Raw genomic sequence first — 20,760 nt, 5'->3', positions numbered from 1 at the left:
AGCAAGGGGTAAAAAGCGAATATTAATTCAGGAAAAGGCAAAATGTGTGGCCCTCTCTGACTCTGTGTAAGGGTGAATCAGAGAGGGGATGTATGTAAAAGAGTGGCAGGGCAGGACTTGAGATAAGAAGGCTAGGTGGGTGCTCTCATGCTAGTAGCATTATAGTACAGGTGATGAGAAGCTCCTGAAAAATCATCTTAACATTTGTACTGTAGAGCAACAATACTGAGCTCTGACTTAGAGGCAGCAAAACTAAAGACAGACCATTTTGATTATTAATGATGTAGATATAAGAATATTGTTAACATGAACTAAAGCATGAAGCTACTTATGATTTATCATCAAAAGGATTTAAGTGATTGGAAACAAACAGAGAGGGCGGGGGAAAAGAATTCATTTGTTTTTATTTACTCTTTTTTTACTGCTTATTTCTTAGTTCTGAGTGTGAATAAACTTTGTAAACACTTATACTAAAACATTCTGCTCATTCATACTTATTTATTTGATGAAAGAAGGAAACCCTTGTATAGTTATAAATGTGTGAATAGATTTAAATATTAGGATTTTTTTAAGAAATAAAGCTAATTTTGCGGAGGGGAAAAACTTCGTTAAATTTTTTGCTGGCAATCTGCTTTGTGATTTTTGAACATGATATCTACATCTAGACTCATGTTTTGCTAGTTAGAATTTTTTTTTTCAAATTAATGCTACCATTATTATATGCTTCACTATTTAGCTTTTGCAGCCTTGGAAATCTATGATTCATACAAATAATTCTCTATGGCAATTTAAAAATACATGTAAAAGCATTCAATCTACATTGCTACTGTGTCATAGCACAAAAAGAAGAAACTGTCATCAAATTTGAATAAAATCTACCATTTATTCCCTTCTAAATGCAGTCCTAGCTCAAGAGAAAGGAAGCTATTTGTATTTTTCAGAATCAAACTTGCTTAAGTGAATATAGAGTAAGAGTTATAACTGAAATAGTGTTGAAACAGTGGTCATCTCAAATCTGAACGTCATTCCAAGAAAAGTTTCTGAGTTTTCATTGCCTCAATCTAAAAGTTGGCCTTTTTGGTAAAAGATGAAAGTAAAATAATTAAAGAGTTTGTTGCAGTTTTGGAATATCTTCAAAATATAGTAGAGTGAAGCCTTCTTCCCTCAAATAAAAGATAATTTGCTCATTGTGTTCTTTCTGGGCAGATAAGAATAATGCTTTCTTTCTCTTGTTAGTCTTAACACCTCACTTGTTACTATGTGTCAGAAAAGCGAGACATCGTAAATGGAGATACTACTGATGGAGGTCATCTGACATGGGGCTGGTAGGCAGTGGGAAGATTGGTATGCACACAGGTGGCTTAGGGGTTGGGAGATGATTGGAACCAAGGAAGTGATAATTAGCAGAACCCAGTGTGCATGTGTGTGCATTCGTGTGTCCACGTGTGTGTGTACTGTAGCGCGGTGCAACAAAGAAAAAAAAGGCAGACTTTTCATAATTTCAGGAATAAATAAATCCTTAATCACTTCATGTAGAATATTGGCTACTTGGAGATATATATTTATGTTTAGATACATCTAAACATAAATATATAACTATATAACTGCATGCTAATTAAAAACATAAAAAGAAGTGCCTAAAGAATTACAACAGAAAGTGGCATAGTGATTATTAGAGTTAATATAGTATAAATAAGGCCAGGCATGGTGGCTCATGCCTGTAATCCCAGCACTTTGGGAGGCCAAGTTGGGGGGATCACTTGTGGACAGGAGATAGAGATGAGTCTGGCCAACATGGTGAAACCCGTCTCTACTAAAAATACAGAAATTAGCTGGGTGTCGTGTTGGGCACCTGTAATCCCAGTTACTCAAGAAACGGAAGTAGGAGAATTGCTTGAACCTGGAGGCTGAGACCACAGTGAGGCAAGGTCACTCCACTGCACTCCAGCCTGGGTGACAGAGCAAGACCCTGTCTCAAAAAAAAAAAAAAAAAAAAAAAAGTATAAGTAAGAGTTCAAAACACAAGTCTGTTAAGAGAAAAAGTACAGAGGAATGGTGAGACGACTTTTTTATTTGTATGATAAAGGACTGTTTTCGGTGACTGTGAGAAAGACCAGGAGTTAAGAAAAAATGGCCATCAATAAATGAGCCACTTGTGGGGAAGAACCATAAGCCACTCTCAGCTGAAATACAAATGCCATCATTATTTAATATTATTGGAATATCATTATTAGTTTTTGGTATGTACTGCTAGTACTGGTACATTTTACTAGTCAATTAATATTTTGTTAATCTTAATTTCTAACTAAATTCCAGAGTGAAATGGAAATAATACTGAACAAAATTTTATTTACAAAACAGATTTTGTTTTTTTTCTCGTTAAGAATGATACACAGTTGTCCTTCAGTAGCCATAGGGGATTGGTTTCAGGACCTCCCTTGGGTACTAAAATCTGCAGATGCTCTAGCCCTTGTTATAAAATGGCTTAGTATTTGTATATAACCTATGCACAGCCTCTCATATACTTTAAATCAGGGGTCCCCAACCCCAGGGCCACAACCAGTACTGGTCCATAGCTTGTTAGGCTGTTCAATACCAGGCTGTACAGCAAGAGCTGAGCTCCTCCTCCTGTCACATCAGCGGTGGCATTAGATAGTCACAGGAGCACGAACCCCACTGTGAACTGCACATGTGAGGGATCTAGGTTGTGCACTCCTTATGAAAATCTAATGATAAATGTAATGTGCTTAAATCATCCCAAAACCACTCCCCTTCCCCTCACTATCCCTGTCCATGGAAACATTTCTTCCACAAAACCAGTCCCTGGTGCCAGAAAGGTTGGGGACTGTTGCTTTAAGTTATCTCTAGATTACTGATAATGCCTAATACAATGTAAATTCTATGTAAATAGCTTTTATACTATATTGTTTAGAGAATAATAAAAAGAAAAAGGCTGCATGTTCAGTTTAAGTGTTGATAAGTGTGCAGAGAAAAGGGAACCTTCATACATTGTTGGTGGAAATATAGATTCGCGTAGCCATTATGGACAATAGTATGGAGGTTCCTAAAGAAATTAAAATTAGAATTACCTAAGACCCAGCAATCCCTCCTCTGGGTATGTACCCAAAGGAGATGAATTCATCACCTCATAAAGTTATCTGCACTGTTCTATTCATTGCAGCATTATTTACAGTAGCCAAGATATGGAAACCACCTAGGTATGTGTTGGTGGATGAATGGATAAAATAAACTGTGGTATATGTATATACAATGGAATATTATTCAACCTTAAAAAAGGAGGAGACCGTGTCATTTACCACAACATGCATGGACCTGGAGGATATTAAGCTATGAGAAATAAGCCCAGTGCACACTCACACACAAAATTGCATAATCTTACTTATATGTGGAATCTAAAAAGAAAAAGGTCAAATATACAGTTAAAATAAAACAGTAGTTACTAGCTGGACATGGTGGCTCACGCGTGTAATCCTAGCACTTTGGGAAGCCGAGGTGTGTGGATCATCTGAGGTCAGGAGTTCAAGACCAGCCTGGCCAACATGGCGAAACGCCGTCTCTACTAAAAGTACAGATATTAGCTGGGCCTGGTGATGGGTGCCTGTAATCCCAGCTACTGGGGCGGTTGAGACAGGAGAATCACTTGAACTCAGGAGGTGTAGGTTGCAGTGAGCAGAGATGGTGCCGCTTCACTTCAGCCTGGGCAAAGAGCGCAACTCTGTCTCAAAATAAAAAACAAAGCATAAAACACAGTGCACACAGTGGTTACCATGAGTGAGGTGGCAGGGAGGAGACTGGGAAATGTAAATCAAAGGATACAAAGTAGCAGGTATGTAGGTGGAACTGTAAAGCTGACATGTAGGAATGACAACTATAGTTAGTAATAATGTATTGTATTCAGGATTTTTGCTAATTGAGTAGATTATAGCTGCTCTTGCCACAGGGGAAAAAGTGGGTAACTATGTGAGATCATGGATATGCTAATTTTTGTCACTATAATAACCATTTCACTATATACATTCATCTTATAACAGCATGCTGTTTGTTGTAAATATACACAATAAAATTTATTTTTAAATATCTGAGTATGATTTGATGAACTGTGAAAATAGAGTGAATTATAATAATTTAAAATGTAAGTTAATGTTATTAGAAAAGAAACAGAAAGAACGTACCACACAGAAAGTCTGTCTGAAGGATTTTTCTCCACCAATACAAGCGTTCATTGATTCAGAGGTGGATTATGAGATATGATCATAAAACAAAAATGTCAAGGGAAATATAGTTAATTCAATGAAAAATTCTCAACACAACAGTTATATACCAGTAAACACTGTATCTTTCAGATAACAGATCATATCTATTATATTTTAAATTCAAGGAGAGACTACATTAGAGATGCTATTAGATCAACTTCTAATTTCAAAGATTTCTAAGATATGGAATGGTTATTCCTTATACAAATTAAAAAAGCAAATGCTGAAGAAATTCAGCTGCATAGATACACCATGAGGTGGAAAGATCCTCCATAACTCTTAATTAAACTGTATTAATTACACATAAAAGGAAAATGTTTCATTTCATTGTTATTTGGAAACCAAAGAAAGAAAAGACTGAATTTTTACATAGTGTTAAAGAGATTGCATATCTGTACTAAGTTTAAGACAGAGGCAAAATGTATTTTATTCATTTGTCCTGCACCATTTAGAAATTCAACTTCCTTTTTCTCTTCTTTTTGAGAATAAAAAACTCAATCTAAGGAAAATCTTAAGGTTTTCATTTTAAGTGATCCACTGTTCTAGAAGTTTAGTATTTTGTTTAAGATGTTTATGCTCTGTATTCCACCAAGTCTAGTTTTAAAACAAAACAAACAACAACAAAATACTTCTGTAACTTGGAGTTTAAGGTGAAATAAACCAACTACATGGTTTGAAAATGTCATACTTTTCATCTCTCTTTTTTTTAATTTTTAAGTCAGAACAGAAATTGTATGGATTTAGTGTAAGTCTTAGGATCTCACAAATGTCAGTATTTCACTCTCCTCTATATCTTGATAGCAATAACTTGAAATAGGATCTCAGTAGCTCAAGCAATATTGGGCTCTGAGAGTTGGTTAAAAATTATTTGGCTGAGCGCCTGTTGCTGAGGGAAGAACTAATCTCGAGCATATTTTTGGAGCCAAACATCAAATTGTTTGTGCTTAGCAACACAGCACCAGTCTTGCCCTTCAAAATGATCGTAGACCAAATGCCAGAAATGTTCTGGTTCTGACTACAGAGTTCTATTCATAAATGACAGGAGGCAAGAGGCCCTCCTCGCTTTCAGAAGAAAGGTCCTTTGCTTTCTTAGTCAATGGTAGGAAAAGCATTGTGGTTTTCATTGCATTACATAATTTTTAAGGTGATTACTTTAATAAGAAGTACTCTCTATATATGTGTGTTTATAGATGCATTTTTTTTAAACACTGGAAAATTTCTGAAAGTAGTACAAATCTTGTAATGTCAAGTAGATGTGGGAAAAAGGGAACTTACAACTTTCCCTCCTTACATTGCTCTACTTTGGCATCTGCATTTTTAAAATGTTAAAAATGTTTAAAAATGTGTTGTTAACACTTAATATGGTGATAGTAGCTGTTACCAAGACAACTCTAACTCCACCCAGATAAAAATAAATCTTGAAGATGAGTTTCTGTGTCTCTGAGCAAATATTTTTGTGAATAGTAGAAGTAGAGAAAGTTAAAGATACCTGAGCTTTTGACCTTTACCAGTTTTATAGATATGTTTATAGTTATACATTTTTATTCATACATTTTAGATAAATAACTTTGGAAAGCAATAGATTCCTCTTGTAAAAATCAAGTATATTCTCAATAGACTGAGAGACTTTCTTTTTTTGAGACAGAGTCTTGCTCTATTGCCCAGGCTGGAATGCAGCGGCACAATCTTGGCTCACTGCAACCTACCTCTGCCTCATGGGTTCAAGCAATTCTCCTGCCTCAGGCTCCCGAGTAGCTAGGATTACAGGTGCAAGGCACCACTTCCGCTAATTTTTGTATTCTTAGTAGAGATGGGGTTTCACCATTTTGGCCAGGCTGTGAGAAACTTTTTAAGGTCTCTTTTGCAGCCAGCTGTTTGTCTACCTTATTTAATTCTTAATCTCACTATCCACTATTTTTCTGTTTAAGTACTTTCAGCAAATATTAAATGCTTGTGACTACAGTCTTCTCCTGTGGAAAAACACTAGTAATGACAAAAACACATATTTCAACCTAATATACAATAGAAATGGAATGCCAGCTATTCATGGAGGAGAATAGCCTTCTGTATTTAAAATAACTTATTTTGCTCTGTGTTTTAAAATCATTCTTCCTTAATCAATTGTAAGCATCTTGACTATAATTTATATACCTGAAGATAAATAATTCAGTAGCAATGATAACTGAAAACAGGATACATACAATGAACTTGCTAAATTACCATAAATTCTCATCCATTTCAAAAATAACTCTGTACTTTTTTCAGATTTTGTTAGAAGAATATTCAATAAAAATATTTATTCAATGAACACTTCAGATGTCAAGATTCTTCCCCATGTGGACAACAGTAACCGGTAAAGATTCTGCAGCCAAGCACGGGGGCTCACACCTGTAATCCCATAACTTTGGGAGGCTGAGGTGGACAGATCACGAGGTCAGATCAAGACCATCCTGGCTAACATGGTTAAACCCCATCTCTTCTAAAAATACAAAAAATTAGCCAGGCATGGTGGCGGGTGCTTGTAGTCCCAGCTGCTCAGGAGGCTGAGGCAGGAGAATCAATTGAACCCGGGAGGTGGAGGTTGAGGTTAGACGAGATCGCACCACTGCACTCCAGCCTGGGTGACAAAAGCAAGAAAAAAAAAAAGATTTTACACCTGGACTCTGTGCTCACCAGCAGAAGGGGTAACATGGCTGCTTAGGACAACCTTGCTTGACCATTTACTTCTTTGACACTAGGGATATTCTTAGATCAGCAGGTCCTTCCCTCCACATATCCATTTGAGGCTCGTAGAAAGTCTGGGAGGCAGGGAATTTATGATAGGGAGCAGTATACTTTTTATCTAAGAAATTATTAATGTCACCGCATTCAAGTAATGGACACCCTCAATACCTTCAAGACCAAGGAGATTACATGATATGTAAAATTAGAAAACTGTCATCTACTAGTGGCTAGGTACTTTAATTACGTTAACCATGCAACAAGAGAACTCTTCAAATGAATCCCTCTCTCCTCTGTATTATTTCCAACCCTCGGATCCCCATCTGCTTCTGCAGACAAAAGCTATGCTGCTGAATGTCTTAATGGTTTGTTGCCCCAACTAGCTTCAAGATACTGCAGGTCAAGGATAGCATCTTACTCTTCCCTGCATCTCCAGCACCTCGTAGTATGTTGGTCACATAGAAGATGTTTGCTGAAGAGTTGAATAAAAATATGTACGAGGGACACAATTAGCACTGTTTTAAAAAGATGTAACAAGATAGGGTAAAGCAAAGCTTTTGAGGATAAACCTTTAGAACAATCAATAATATCTTCTCTGTTGGTTAGTTGCCCTTCAATCTCAGCCACTGAATCAAATACAACGTAATTACTATTCCGATATGTTCTTGAATCTAATATCCAATAACAAGATACATAGTGGATTTAATGATGTTTTTGAAAGGGCTTGAGGAGACAGGAAGGGGAATATACACACTAATTTTAAAAATGTATCTTAATATCAGAAACAAAAAATATGTGAAAAAATGTGTCTTTTAATCAAAGAAACATAGTATTTTAAACTACAGAGTTTACTCTGACTTGGTAACAAATCTTTACAATCGCTAACATACACTGAGCTCTTAAGATGGGCCAGGCACGGGATTGTAGCTTTTACATGCACTGTCTCTTTTAATTTTCACAGTAACTAGTGATACAGGCATTTTGAGAAGTTTAATAACTTGTCCTTGATCAAAGACCTAGTATTTCAGATGCATAGCCATGTCCAACCCCAAAGCCCATGCTTTTCACTATTGTTGTACTCCATACATTAGCTTCCAAATTTATTTGCAATCCAAATATTAAAAGCAAGTCATAAGCTTAGTATGGCCAATGTGATACTAAGTATCCACTTACTAAACTTTATTTTCAAAATGTGGTTTTATCTCAGTTTAATGAACATTGCATGTTTTAGTTTATACTTTCACATTATATAATAAGGGCGTGGTTACAGATATGTTAATTTCCTGTTCTTCTTCACAATGATGGAACATAACAGCGAATTAAACTGTTAATTTGCAGATACCCATAGGCCTTTGGTGTCTGAATAGAAATGAACACACCTACAACTGAGAGAGAAAGCATGTGAAGTATTCCAGTGAACAGAGACCATTTATTCAGTCACAGACACAGGAGAAAAACAACAATTAAAAAAACAATTTCTGATGAAAAGTTCATAAAAAGTTCACTCAGTTTAAGCATATGTTCTACAACTACTTAAAATAAAGTTCTTCTTAAACATCGAATCTTTTTTGTTTTTAGATTTCTTCTGCCTGTATCAAATTAATAGGACACAGCACACTTTTAATTTGCTCTGGTTTCTTAGTGGGGCATTTATTAAACACATTAAAACAATAGTCTCAGGGTTTTACTGCTGATGTTAAAGTTCTGCTTTCCTACTTACCAAATGTGTCATCCTAAGGCACATACTTTGCCTCTTGCTCAAATCTCCCAAATAGAGAATGATAAGAATACTTACCTCAATTAAACAAGCTGTAACAAGTAGAGTGTTTAGAAAAGTGCCGGTACACCATAAGCCTGCAATGAGTATTGGACTGTATTACCTCTGAAAGCTGCAGAATGGAATTCTTAAAGTTATATGTCCCTAAAATCCTCTTAAGTGACAGAAATGGAGAAATTACCAGTCTGTTTAAGGGAGCTTTTCTAGAGTCTGGGCACATGTTTTTAGGACAAGACAGTTCAGCTTCAGCTTAAAATGAGAGAGCATGTCTGTGTCCTTACCCCTGGGTGCCAGGTTTCTTGTTCCCATCTTGAGACAAATAATTTTTGATGGAGAAGAGGCAGTCTCTTTCATTTCGCTCTAAAAACCTTTTCTGGAGGAAGTAGACACTCTCCACCCCCGTTTTGAGAGTCATCTCATGCAGCTGAGAATGACTGGCTGAGTACAAGCAATTGTTCCTTCTAAGCAGTTTCAAATTCTTATAACTTGTGGAGATATTCTTAAGTCCAGGAAATTTTGTGGATGGTGGATTTTTATTACAAAGGCCTGTGCTTCATAGGAACAAAATAATTCAAAGTCAGGAACCAGATCAAAGCCACAACTCCAATATGGCACCTTGAGAAGTTCATTTGTATTTCATTTGCATAAAAATCCTCACCACTGCTACCTGATTTTCATAAATCATTCAACAGCTATCCACGAAGCACCCACTGTGTGTCTCGTCTCTGTGTCAGTCCCTGGCTTCATGTGTCTTTCCTTCTGTACCCTGACTCCCCAGCTCATAAGCACATGAAGTAAGAAAATGAAACTATTTTTCTGTCCTCTCTTCAAAATCACTTTTTTCAAAACAAACAGCCCTCACCTGCTCATCCTCCATCCAGTCAATCACGGGGGCCTAGAAATATCACAAATATTTTCTGGTTCTGTCCCTCCCCTCAAGCTTGCCAACATTATCACAGTTCAGGGCCTGCTCATCTTTCCCCCAAACTCCAGTTAGATCTCTCCACAGTGCAATTCTGCACATTCCCTGTTACAACCCTTCAATTATTTCCCAACCCACGCAAAATAAAATCTAAGGCTTCTTTAACACATTCAGGAACTCTGTGGCCTACGTTTCTCTAGAATTTTCCAGCCAGCAGTTGACTTCCAGTGCAAGTGAAAGCCTAGTGTCATGCCTGCATGATAGATAAATTTGAAGCTGAGGAGCCCAAATGTATAGACCATGCCATGAAAGGTTTATAGTAATGACACAGAGGCCCTCTACTACAAAGCTTGAAGCTGCCTCTCTACTGTCAGACAGACTGCTTGCCAGTCGTGAGACCTGGGGCAAAATGCCTTAATTTTTATGTGCCTAGAGTTCTCTTGTGAGATGAGAATAAAAATTATCCCTATTTCATAAGATTTAATAAAGTGTTTAGCATAATACCTCATAACAATTGCATTTCAGTGGTGGTTATTATTATAAAGAAATGATGATTAACTTTACCTTAACGTTTAACATGTTCTGATAGTTACTGATCTATAGCTTTAATATGGAGGTTAGAGAATGACCTGGAAAGAATTGGCCACAGATGATTGAAGATAGTGATGCAGGAATAAAAGATGACTGCAAAATGTAAACCTGTAATAAAAGGAAGAATGAAGTCACTGGTCTCATGGGAACTGATATGGGAGAAAAAAAACAGATAAAAAGGCTATTCATGTTTTGGACCTCTTTGCCAAAATGGAAATGAGAAATTTGGGAATAAAAATTAGAGCAATTCTAGCATCTAGTTTTAACATAATTCTTATCCCTAAAAAGAATCTATAAGAAACCCCCAAGGCCGGGCGTGGTGGCTCACGCCTGTAATCCCAGCACTTTGGGAGGCCGAGGCGGGCGGATCACGAGGTCAGGAGATGGAGATCATCCTGGCTAATATGGTGAAACCCCATCTCTACTAAAAATACAAAAAATTAGCCAGGCGAGGTGGCGGGCGCCTGTAGTCCCAGCTACTCGGGAGGCTGAGGCAGGAGAATGACGGGAATCCGGGAGGCAGAGCTTGCAGTGAGTGGAGATCACACCACTGCATTCCAGCTTGGACGACAGAGGGAGACTCCATCTCAAAAAAATTAAAAATAATAATAATAATAATAAACTCCCAAATGACAGGCAGCCATGGGTAGCGTTGCATTTCAAGTAATCTTTTAATGGTTAAAATTTAAGTTTCCAACATGAACATAAAATTTTCAACTTAGAAGAAATGAGTTCCAAATTTGAGACAGGTAACAAAGGATAAAGACTACTAGGGGATAAATTCCATCTCTTTAGACATCTAGTACACAATTTAGCAATGTCCAATCAAGCCTTTAACTACTACATTTGAACACATCATCATTTCAAAATGTTACTTAATGATGCCAATTAACTGTACAATGTCTCTGCATAGCACATAACCCTAAAATGATTTGTGCAACGTTATTGTCAGTAAAACTGAACTACAGGGAATGCTCATATTCTATGTCAGTGTATACAGAAATGGAATATCAATAATGTAATGTCTGTTGGTATTAGAAAAAAGTGAAAATTTTCATATCTTTCTATTTTCTTTTTTCCTCAATGGGATGCTCTTGTTAAAGATAACTCTGCATAGTAAGGTTTGTATAAACATTATTTAGCTAAGGTTAAAAGAGGTAACATACTGGTTCCAGCTCAGATATTAAAACAAATTAGTCTGTAGGTAGGCAGTAATTATATTACTAACCATAGTTTTGGTCCTTTTATCCTTTCCCATTTGATTTTACACAGTGGGATGTTAAAGGTTGAATGTCTTTGGTATCTATAAACTTAACTGAAAGATGTATTTGTTTGTTTAGGTCTGCTGATTTTTATAATTATAATTTTACTCCTATAGATTTCTTGTAGGAGTACTATATAAGATTTATCTTGCACTAAATTTTGTTATGTCATACAAATTAATAGGCTTTTATTTATGGAAAGCTACTATTTATCTGTCATTTCTTTAAAAATTACCAAACAGTGTTATAACTTTAAATGTTGGAGAGCTCGAAAAACTTGTTGTATGAGTATGTTAGAAGTTACAGATAATTCATCTGTCAAATATATAACTCTCCAACACTACCTTTCTTTAATGAATAATATGAAATTTAGCAGTGAAAATGTTAACAATGTGCTAATCCTAAATAAATCAACAAATTTAGAGATGTACCTCTAAAACCATTTTAAATTCAACAGTGTAATTTTCCATTTGACTTTCACTTATTCATTCATTAAACAAATGTTTGTGAGTGCCTGCAATGTATGAGACATTGTACTAAAGCTAGGCAGTGTGAGTTATCATATGGGATTATCCTTTAAATACTTTTGAGGGCAAAAAAGAAAAAAAGGGAAAAGATGTGAGAAAAGACAAAGGGTTAATTCATTTAAAAATAACACTTGAGGACTATTTTCTTTGCAAGGCATAAAGTTGTCACCCTCTCAAACAGTAGATATTTCATATTTAGGATGCAAGACTCCGGTTCCAATAAAGCTGATTGCACAGCTGCTACCCTAATTAAACTGCTACATGAACTCTGAGCAATGTAGCATGGTAGCCACATGCTTCTGCTTGCATGATGGTTAATTCCTTCCATCCTCATCAGTGATTTTCTGAGCTTTGAAATTCCAATGGTACCTAGGATATCAAGGATATTTATATAACTGAAAAGCAAATAATTAGATGTAAAAAATGTGCAGAAATTATGAATGGTTTTGTCACTTTATTGTAGCAGACAATAAATGTGGGAGAAATTAAAGCTGATGCTAGAACATATGCCTATTTTTTAGCTGGAAAATTTCAAGATTTATGTACCTTGGGCTTGAGAAAGAAATGGAATTTATTTTTTATGCACTGACATCTCCTTTTTTTTTTTTTTTGGAAGAGCTCGCTCATGAATGAATGGTATGTAAATATAGCAGAAATGTAATTATATATTTTCCTGACCCAGTTCCTAAATAATAGATATCATTTCAGAAGTGCCCCTAATACCTGACCTTTTGCTCCAAGCCATATCAAAGCACACATCTAGTCTACTTTTCACTCTCATTCCTAGCCACTATGACAATACTATTCAGATAAAACTTCTGGTCCTCTACTTATATGACTCATATCAACTTGACCTTAGGATAGTGACTGGCTGTGCCTATCCAGGTTCATGCTGTTGGTCCATTATTATGGTTTTGTGTGAAAAGGCAAAATTTCTAGGTAAAGTGTTATGATGATGAATAACCCACCAGGAAACCAGCTGACCATTTCATTTGCCATCTCGTCACTTCAAACAGCTCTCCAGAACCTGCAGCCAGCACAGACCAAAGTCAGGTTTGTCTCTTCTTCTGTTGAGGAACAAAGGTTGATTCCATATCTTGGCTATTGTGAATAGTAATGCAATAAACATGGCAGTATTATATAAAAATATCACAGATAGCCCTTAAATATGTACAACTATGATGTAATTATCAAAATTAAAAATTAAAATCTATTTTTAAAAGTTAAGTTAGAAAGCTCGTAGTTCCTGGCAAACTACTACCTTTCTTGGCAAAAGAATTTGGTATCTCTTAAATGTTTTCTGCCTAATGCTGATAGATTGTATTTACATATTCCATTAATGACAACAAATAAAATTACACCAAAACATCAGCATTATTTATTTCCAGGTGTGCCTCTCAATATAAATTACGCCAAAATTCACAAAACCAAAATCAATGTGGAATTGTACTCAGGGATGCAAATGTAGCCCAGTGAAGCATTTGCCCGTTTGGGATTATTTAAGCACAATTGGAAAAAGGTGCAATGTATGCCTAAAAATTCCATAATAAAGGCCAGGCACGGTGGCTCACACCTGTAATCTCAGCACTTTGGGAGGCCGAGGTGGGCAGATCATGACATCAGGAGACCGAGACCATCCTGGCTAACATGGTGAAACCCCGTCTCCACTAAAAATACAAAAACTTAGCCAGACATGGTGGCGAGAGCCTGTAGTCCCAGCTACTTGGGAGGCTGAGGCAGGAGAATGGCATGAACCCAGGAGGCAGAGTTTGCAGTGAGCCTCCTCTCCAGCCTGGATGACAGAACGATACTCCGTCTCAAAAAAAAATAAAAAATAAAAATTCTGTAATAGGAACTTTTTAATATACGATATTATAATGTAAAAAGACTAGATGTCAAACAAATTAGGTGATGGGAAGGAATTAAGGGAGAACTTTAGACTAAGCATTAGAATAGCACCTGTTTTTCACCACAAATCTGTTACGTGTATTGCTCAATTGTACAGAATCCATATTGGATCCTGGTGGCTATGTAATAGTCTCTTTCTTGGATAAATTTTTGTCCTCTCTTATGGTTTATTAATGGTGTACAGAACAGCATTGAATAGTGGTTACTTCCTATGGCTTCCTAGATATCTCTTTCATAATCACCTTTGAATGTTCTAAAGATCATTCTTAGATAGAGTACAACTAGATACCAATCATAGTGGAAATCGAGTAGACAAAATTTAAAGGGAGTCTTAATTGAAGGTCATTTTATTGTCCTCAGATAGTATTAATCTTATTTAAAACAAACCTGTCACTGAGCAGAGCTCAAAACACCAGAGCCCTTTGCCAAATGTGATTTTTTACATTAGGAGTGCTGGCAGTTGAGAGGAGTATTCTGTCACACTTGAGAGAATCCGAGTCCCTGAAGATTTATATGAATACTTAGCTATTATCGAACCATCTCTTCATAGATGACTTAGTAAATGTCTGTTTTTGCATCGGATAATGGCTTACAAGTTAATCTCTTGCTCTCCGTTACACACACATACACCTTCTTCCCAAACAGCTCATAAGGTGAAAGAAAGACTCAGATTTCTGACTGTGTAATTGATAGTATCACATGGACTGCCTGCTCATCATCTGCTAGTCACATTGGCAGAGTTGACAGTTTTGGAGACACTGAAGACAGTGCATATATTAGGAAATTAGCAGTTTTCTGATATAAGTTTTCTTGTAGTTTATAAATTATATAACATTTATTATTCCCTCATATTTTATAATATTTAATAATAGAACTGACACATATATTCATTTTAATCTCAGTTGTGTATAATAACTGTTATAGCAACCCTTGAGTGCCTCCCATAAACATCTTGAACATATAGGGACTGTGGTTAGCTCCAACAAACTTTTGGTGGAATTCATTGCATTGATACATAGACATTGTTTTAAAGGCAGTTTCAAGTCAAAGCTGTCAGCTGTGAATCCAGCACACCTTAAAAAGTGACACATTTGTCACTGGATTCCAGCCTCTCAGATTACTCACACACATCCTTTTTATGTAAAGATGACATTGTTCTTTCCTGATATATTGCATTCCTCATGAATTTCTTATAGTCATAGAATTTTTATAAGCCATTTCAGCGTGACTGAAATAAACATCAATATTTTAAACTTTTTCATTCCATCAAAAATATTGTATGTGCAGATATCGCTGTAAGTGTGTATACTTGTGCTTAAGAGACTAGGACTGAAGAGAAGTAATCAACCAAACCACTGGTGTAAATATGCGTGACATTTTTAATGACTAGAAATTGAAATAATTCCAACAAATAAATATATTGGTGAATTCAGATTGCCTTAGACTAAGATAAAAATCTTTTCCTGGTACTATATGCCTTATTTTATTGAATGACTACCTGGTTCTTTCTATTATATATGCAGATTTTATATCTCTGGTCATCTTTGTAAATGGTGCCTAAAAGATAATTTGAAGAATAAGTGATCAGCAATAAGAACAAATGTCTATACAAAAGCACCCTTTAGCTGGATGTAATTCACTGCTTTGAGTTGTTAATAGCCTCTAAGGATGACAGTAGCTACTAGTTGAATAAACCATTATGTCTATTATTAGAACAACAGATAGTTTATAAATCCAAACAATGCATAAAATACCTATCTCACATTACCATTGTTTAGGTTATCAGATAATTGTTCTCTCCAATTATTCCACTTAATTTTTTGCTTGCCCATTAGCTGAGTGTCAAGACAAAAGATGTCAAAAGAGGGGAATGTATTGAAAATGCTAGACAAGTACACTTAAGAACAGGTCAGGCACAGTGGCTCACACCTGTAATCCCAGCACTTTGGGAGGCTGAGGTAGGCGGATCACCTGAGGTTGGGAGTTCGAGACCAACCTGACCAACATAGAGAAACCCTGTCTCTACTAAACATACAAAATTAGCCAGGCATGTTGGCACATGCCTGTAATCCCAACTACTGGGGAGGCTGAGGCAGAAGAATCGCTTGAACCCGGGAGGTGGAGGTCGCAATGAGCAGAGATTGTGCCACTGTACTCCAGCCTGGGCAACAAGAGCAAAACTCCATCTCAAAAAAAAAAAAGAAAAGAAAAGAAAAGAAAACAAATACATAATTTGTATATTATTTTTATATAGTATGTCATCTAGGGTTTCTAAATGTATTCTTCTTATAAGCCTAGGTTTGAAATAACATTCATTTAGTGTTGAGTAATTTAAAATAAAATATTTTATAAAATAAAATACAATAATTGCTCTTAATTCTTTGAAAATATTAAATTAAAAGGGAGTAGCAAACTCTGCATTCCACGTTTCTGTCCCAACATTTAATTTTAGCAATTTTGTAGTCTGCCTAACAAGCAATTCATCATTTACTGTTTAGAAAATAGGGAATGTACACAGAGGCCTTTCAGCTTTCCCTGAACGCCATACAAATCTTGTTGCTTCTTTACTGCCCCCCTTTGTCAGGAGTTCTGAGGAATGGTTTTTTTATCTTAAGTCTCAGAAAGCATTCAGGAGAATATTTAAACTTAAATCCTTTTAAAAGTTATGTTCAGGACAAAGTAGTGTTGTATGCATTGGTGTTATATGTATTTAAATTTTGAAATCTTTAATATTGGCAAAATGAGGTTTCAATTTTAATTTAAGATATTTAATAACCTTAAATCATTAAATATGTTACTTAATATATTTAATATATCTAAATGGTCACAATTGTCCCATGCTAATAATCATAAAAAAATCTTACCCAATGGTCATATAGGTATACTTAATGGAGTTTTAGACGATATTGTTGTATATTAAAAAATTCATATATTTGCCTTAGTAGAACTGATTAAATGAAAGTATATTAACAAACATATTCTGTTATTTTATATTTGCATTTGTGATAATTATATTTGAAACAAACGTTCAAAATTTTCCAATGAATTTCTTTTGCATTCGCATATTTTTGCCTTTTTATTATAAAAATAGGTGGCTTTTTAGTTCCACTGAGTAAGTTTCCACATAGGTCTACAAATAGTGCATCTTTTTGAAATTAATCATTATAATCACAAATTGAAATTGCCTGAGCTCCAATTGGAGTCTAAATGGATGACTGAATCTTATTATTCAAAACCCCCTATTGCTACGCAATATGGCCACACAAGAGAGTACACAAAACCCATCTGATTCAGCCTCAGTGACATAAATATTTTAATGGTTTCATCGGAATCTGGAAATGGCGCTCTCCACAGGTGATGCTTCTTCCTTTGACTCTCATTATTATTTCCTTTACAAATTAATTAATAAAAACTTAGATGGCAAATTAGCACTTGATGAAAACTTACACAGCCTTGACATTTTGATTATGTGAGTGAGTAAAAGCACTAGGAGAAACAAAAATCCTAATCATGTTCAGGAATACCCACAAGGTAACAAATATATTTTTAAACTTTGAAAACATTTAGTATTCATGGTAAAACATGCTGTGTGATTTAAATAAATTTTTTATTATTTGCTTTAACTTATTTCCAAATTAAAAAGTAAATGTTTACCTATCTGTTCTAAATGGTAATCCTCATGATTAAACAGCAATTTGTCATATTTCAGTTAAAAATGATCTTTTATTATTAGTTATAGAACATAAGTTTCTTCATTGACTGAGGCGATGTTTCAAGTGGATAAATCTGTTTAAAAAAATTGTGGTCATATCCTGTTAAATTCTCATACCAGCCAATTTGTTTGATATTCAGAAAAAATCTAGGCACTGACCAAAAACTCTACCTGCCTTCTCAGCTGTATCCTCTTGGACTTAAAGGGGACTGGGAAAGTTATAAAATAGTTCATGATAGTCCATCAACATCCCAAGAATAAAAACAGATGTTGTACTGACAGCATCATATGATCATATGCATGTGAGTAAGAGCATATTCATATTGCCAAATCAGTTGGAATTTTTCACGGTTGAAAGTTAAATGAAATGCTTAGATGCATGAGTCATTGGAGTTAAAGACGATTACAGCCAGATTTATGGCTGTGCTAAAATAAAGCTAGTTAGAAAACAGACCAAATTCCATGACGATACCAAGTCTGACTAATGATTCACCTTAAATTTCAGAGCAACATTTATCCTCACTTCTTTGTTTGTCTATTTGACAACTTGCCCTCATCCATTAAGTAGCTAGGAGGAAAGGGAAAAGCACTTACGTGGGTGCGGACAAAACACTGAGATTGATTTGTGACTTTGGATAATTCCTGGATGCTGTTATCTGTTTTGGCATAGAGATGGATCTGTAACTGCTAATAATTGCGACTGTTACCATCCCAGAGGTCATTTACTTAACCCAGGTATTTCAGACCTGACAGCTCGAGGATAAACACGATTTTCCTCCATCGCTAACTTCATCTGCAGGGCCTAAGCCTCCTTCACAGTCTCCCCAGTGATTTATTGGCATCTCCAAGGGTATCTCAAATGTGCTGAAGAACAAATCTGCTCACTTTTATCCGCTTGGTTTTCCTTTTTGAAATCTGCTGCCTTAAAATTACTAAGGGAGGAATCATACTGCTGCTACCCTTGCCAGTGACCTCGCGTCTTGTGCCCTGAGTGTTCCAATTACTACAATCAAAACAGAAGCATTAGCAGTTACTGCACTGCTCTCTCTGTGGACGTCAGGTCTGACCCAAAGAGCTAGGCTGGGGAACAGCCATTTCCATTCTTGTACCTCTGCAAGAGGACTTCCATGTTCCGTAGTCTCTCACCTCTCATTCCCCCCCGCGCCCCCCCACAGCAAAGCATCATAAATTAGAGAGCATGTAATGGGAAGGAAAATCCATTAGCTATTTGGGTTCAGTCAGACAAGACAGCTCATGGAAAGTTTATACAGGAAGGTCACGTTTCAGTTGAGATCAGGAGGATGAAAGGGTCCAGCTGCGTGATGAGAGAATGTTTGGGAGTGGGCTTATTAGAATGTGGAACAGAGATATCCAAGGCAGGAAAAACTCATATATGAAGGTTTTAAGGGTGTGAGAATCTGGCATATTTTATGGCATAAAAGAGTCCTGAATAGCTAGAATATGGTGAATGTGAGAGGAGGTGAAGACTGGAGATAGGAAAAATTATTCCAGATCTTATAAGCTATAGTGAGAAGCTTGCATATTATATATAGACTTGTGGGAAGCCATTGGATTTTGTAAGAAGGAGATTAACTTTATCCTATTTATGTTATTTGTGATTTATAACCCCAAATGTGCCAGATACAAACAAACCAAAAATAATAATAATGATGATGAGAAGAAAAACAACAATAGCAATGGAACTGTGGTGATGGTTTTGGTCACAAAATGCATATATATCTATTTTTCACAATGTAAAAATATTTCACTATTTCAAATTTTAACATAAATGTAGGTATGCATGAGTTTATAAATCTTGAAGTTTATTGGGGAATATTGTTGAGGATAGTATTTATTGCATGATCACAACTTACTAATGGGAAACATCTGAATACCTATTGAGTTAATGCATGTACATTTTTATTTTCCTGGAATACTGAGAAAAAATTGTTAGATAATGTCTTGATAGCTTCTAAGTCATGGCTCAAAAATGAATATGGAATCTGCTCATTGGAATGGACTCAGGTTCAGCCAAGTTCTCAAAAGCATTTGCTTTCATAGTTGTCTTCGAGAAACAAGGAGTTTGGAATTTAAATTGTGAAGTGTCTATCTTAGAACAGAGAGATTTAAAATCTGACTGTATTTTGTTTAAAAAAAGTCTATATAACTGTATTATATAAAATTATTTATACTACAGTTAAAAAAAGAAACCCATCTTATTTGTCCCTAAATATGTGCCTGCTTGTAGCATGAAAACTATTTGTTGAGGGTCCTTAGATCCTCAGAGCATGCTATAAAAGCAGGTACAATTGTTCTTTCTATATAAGCCTCTTAAGATAACAGATCATTGCCAGAAATACAGCACACAGTACAAAATTACCTTGTTTTACTTTTGCCACAAAAAGCAATTTCTTTTGGCTTTGAGCAATAAAGGCCAATGATTTTTTTTCCTCTCAAAATATCTCCCTCCCTCTGCATAAGTTTTATATTTGTTCACAAAGGAATATTCCAATATCAGATGTTTTTGTCTCTGTCTCTTCCTGGAACAAGTGTTAATTAATCTCTTTGGGTTTGTATGTCAAGTGGAGGGGTGGGGATTGGGGACAGGTGATAGTTGTCTAGGGACTTAACTTCATCTCTATAGGAGAGTGGATAGATGCTGTGTAAGAAAAGCTCTTGAAAAGGGAAATAAAGCAGTCACTTCCCCAAGGCTTCCATGGTGGTCAGACTCCTTGATTGCTTTAGATTACTTCTGGTTTTTGTCCTTCTGAGGCCACCAGATTGGATGGATAGACATTGCCTTTGCTGTTCTTTTGGCATACCTACTTGCACTTTAGGGAATAAAATGCTTGTAATAAGCTAAATGCTTTCTCAAAGATCACCAAAGTATGTAACACATGGCAAATAGAAAGAGAAATGAAAGAGATGGTATAATCAGCATAATTTATAAAAGTGCCTTACAGCAAGATCCCATGGGATATGTTTTTTTTTTTTTTTTTTTTTTTTTTTTTTTTTTTTTTTTTTTTTTGTTTTTTTTTTTTTTTTTTTTTTTTTTTTTTTTTTTTT

The 20,760-nt window shown here is 35.7% G+C and overlaps 1 protein-coding gene across 6 annotated transcripts in view; it reads left to right on the top strand.

Annotated features, from left to right (window-relative positions):
- The window catches only part of SNCA (synuclein alpha), a 115,159-nt gene that overhangs the window by 69,489 nt on the left and 24,910 nt on the right, over positions 1 to 20,760 (top strand). Inside the window, exon 6 of one of the 6 annotated variants that reach the window (XM_023195419.2) lies at positions 8,334 to 8,444. The exons of 4 other annotated variants lie outside the window; for them this stretch is intronic. In XM_023195419.2, coding sequence (XP_023051187.1) covers positions 8,334 to 8,384 — 51 coding nt within the window. In that variant the 3' untranslated portion in view covers positions 8,385 to 8,444. Of the gene's footprint in view, positions 1 to 6,539; positions 6,597 to 8,333; positions 8,445 to 20,760 lie in introns of those variants that run through there. One more of the 6 variants, XM_023195420.2, reaches the window with a different exon arrangement.

This window comes from Piliocolobus tephrosceles, chromosome 3 (genome assembly GCF_002776525.5).
Source record: "Piliocolobus tephrosceles isolate RC106 chromosome 3, ASM277652v3, whole genome shotgun sequence".
NCBI classification, from domain to species: Eukaryota; Metazoa; Chordata; class Mammalia; order Primates; family Cercopithecidae; genus Piliocolobus; species Piliocolobus tephrosceles.
Note: the sequence above shows the minus strand (reverse complement) of the source record. Positions and strands in the feature narration are given on the sequence as shown.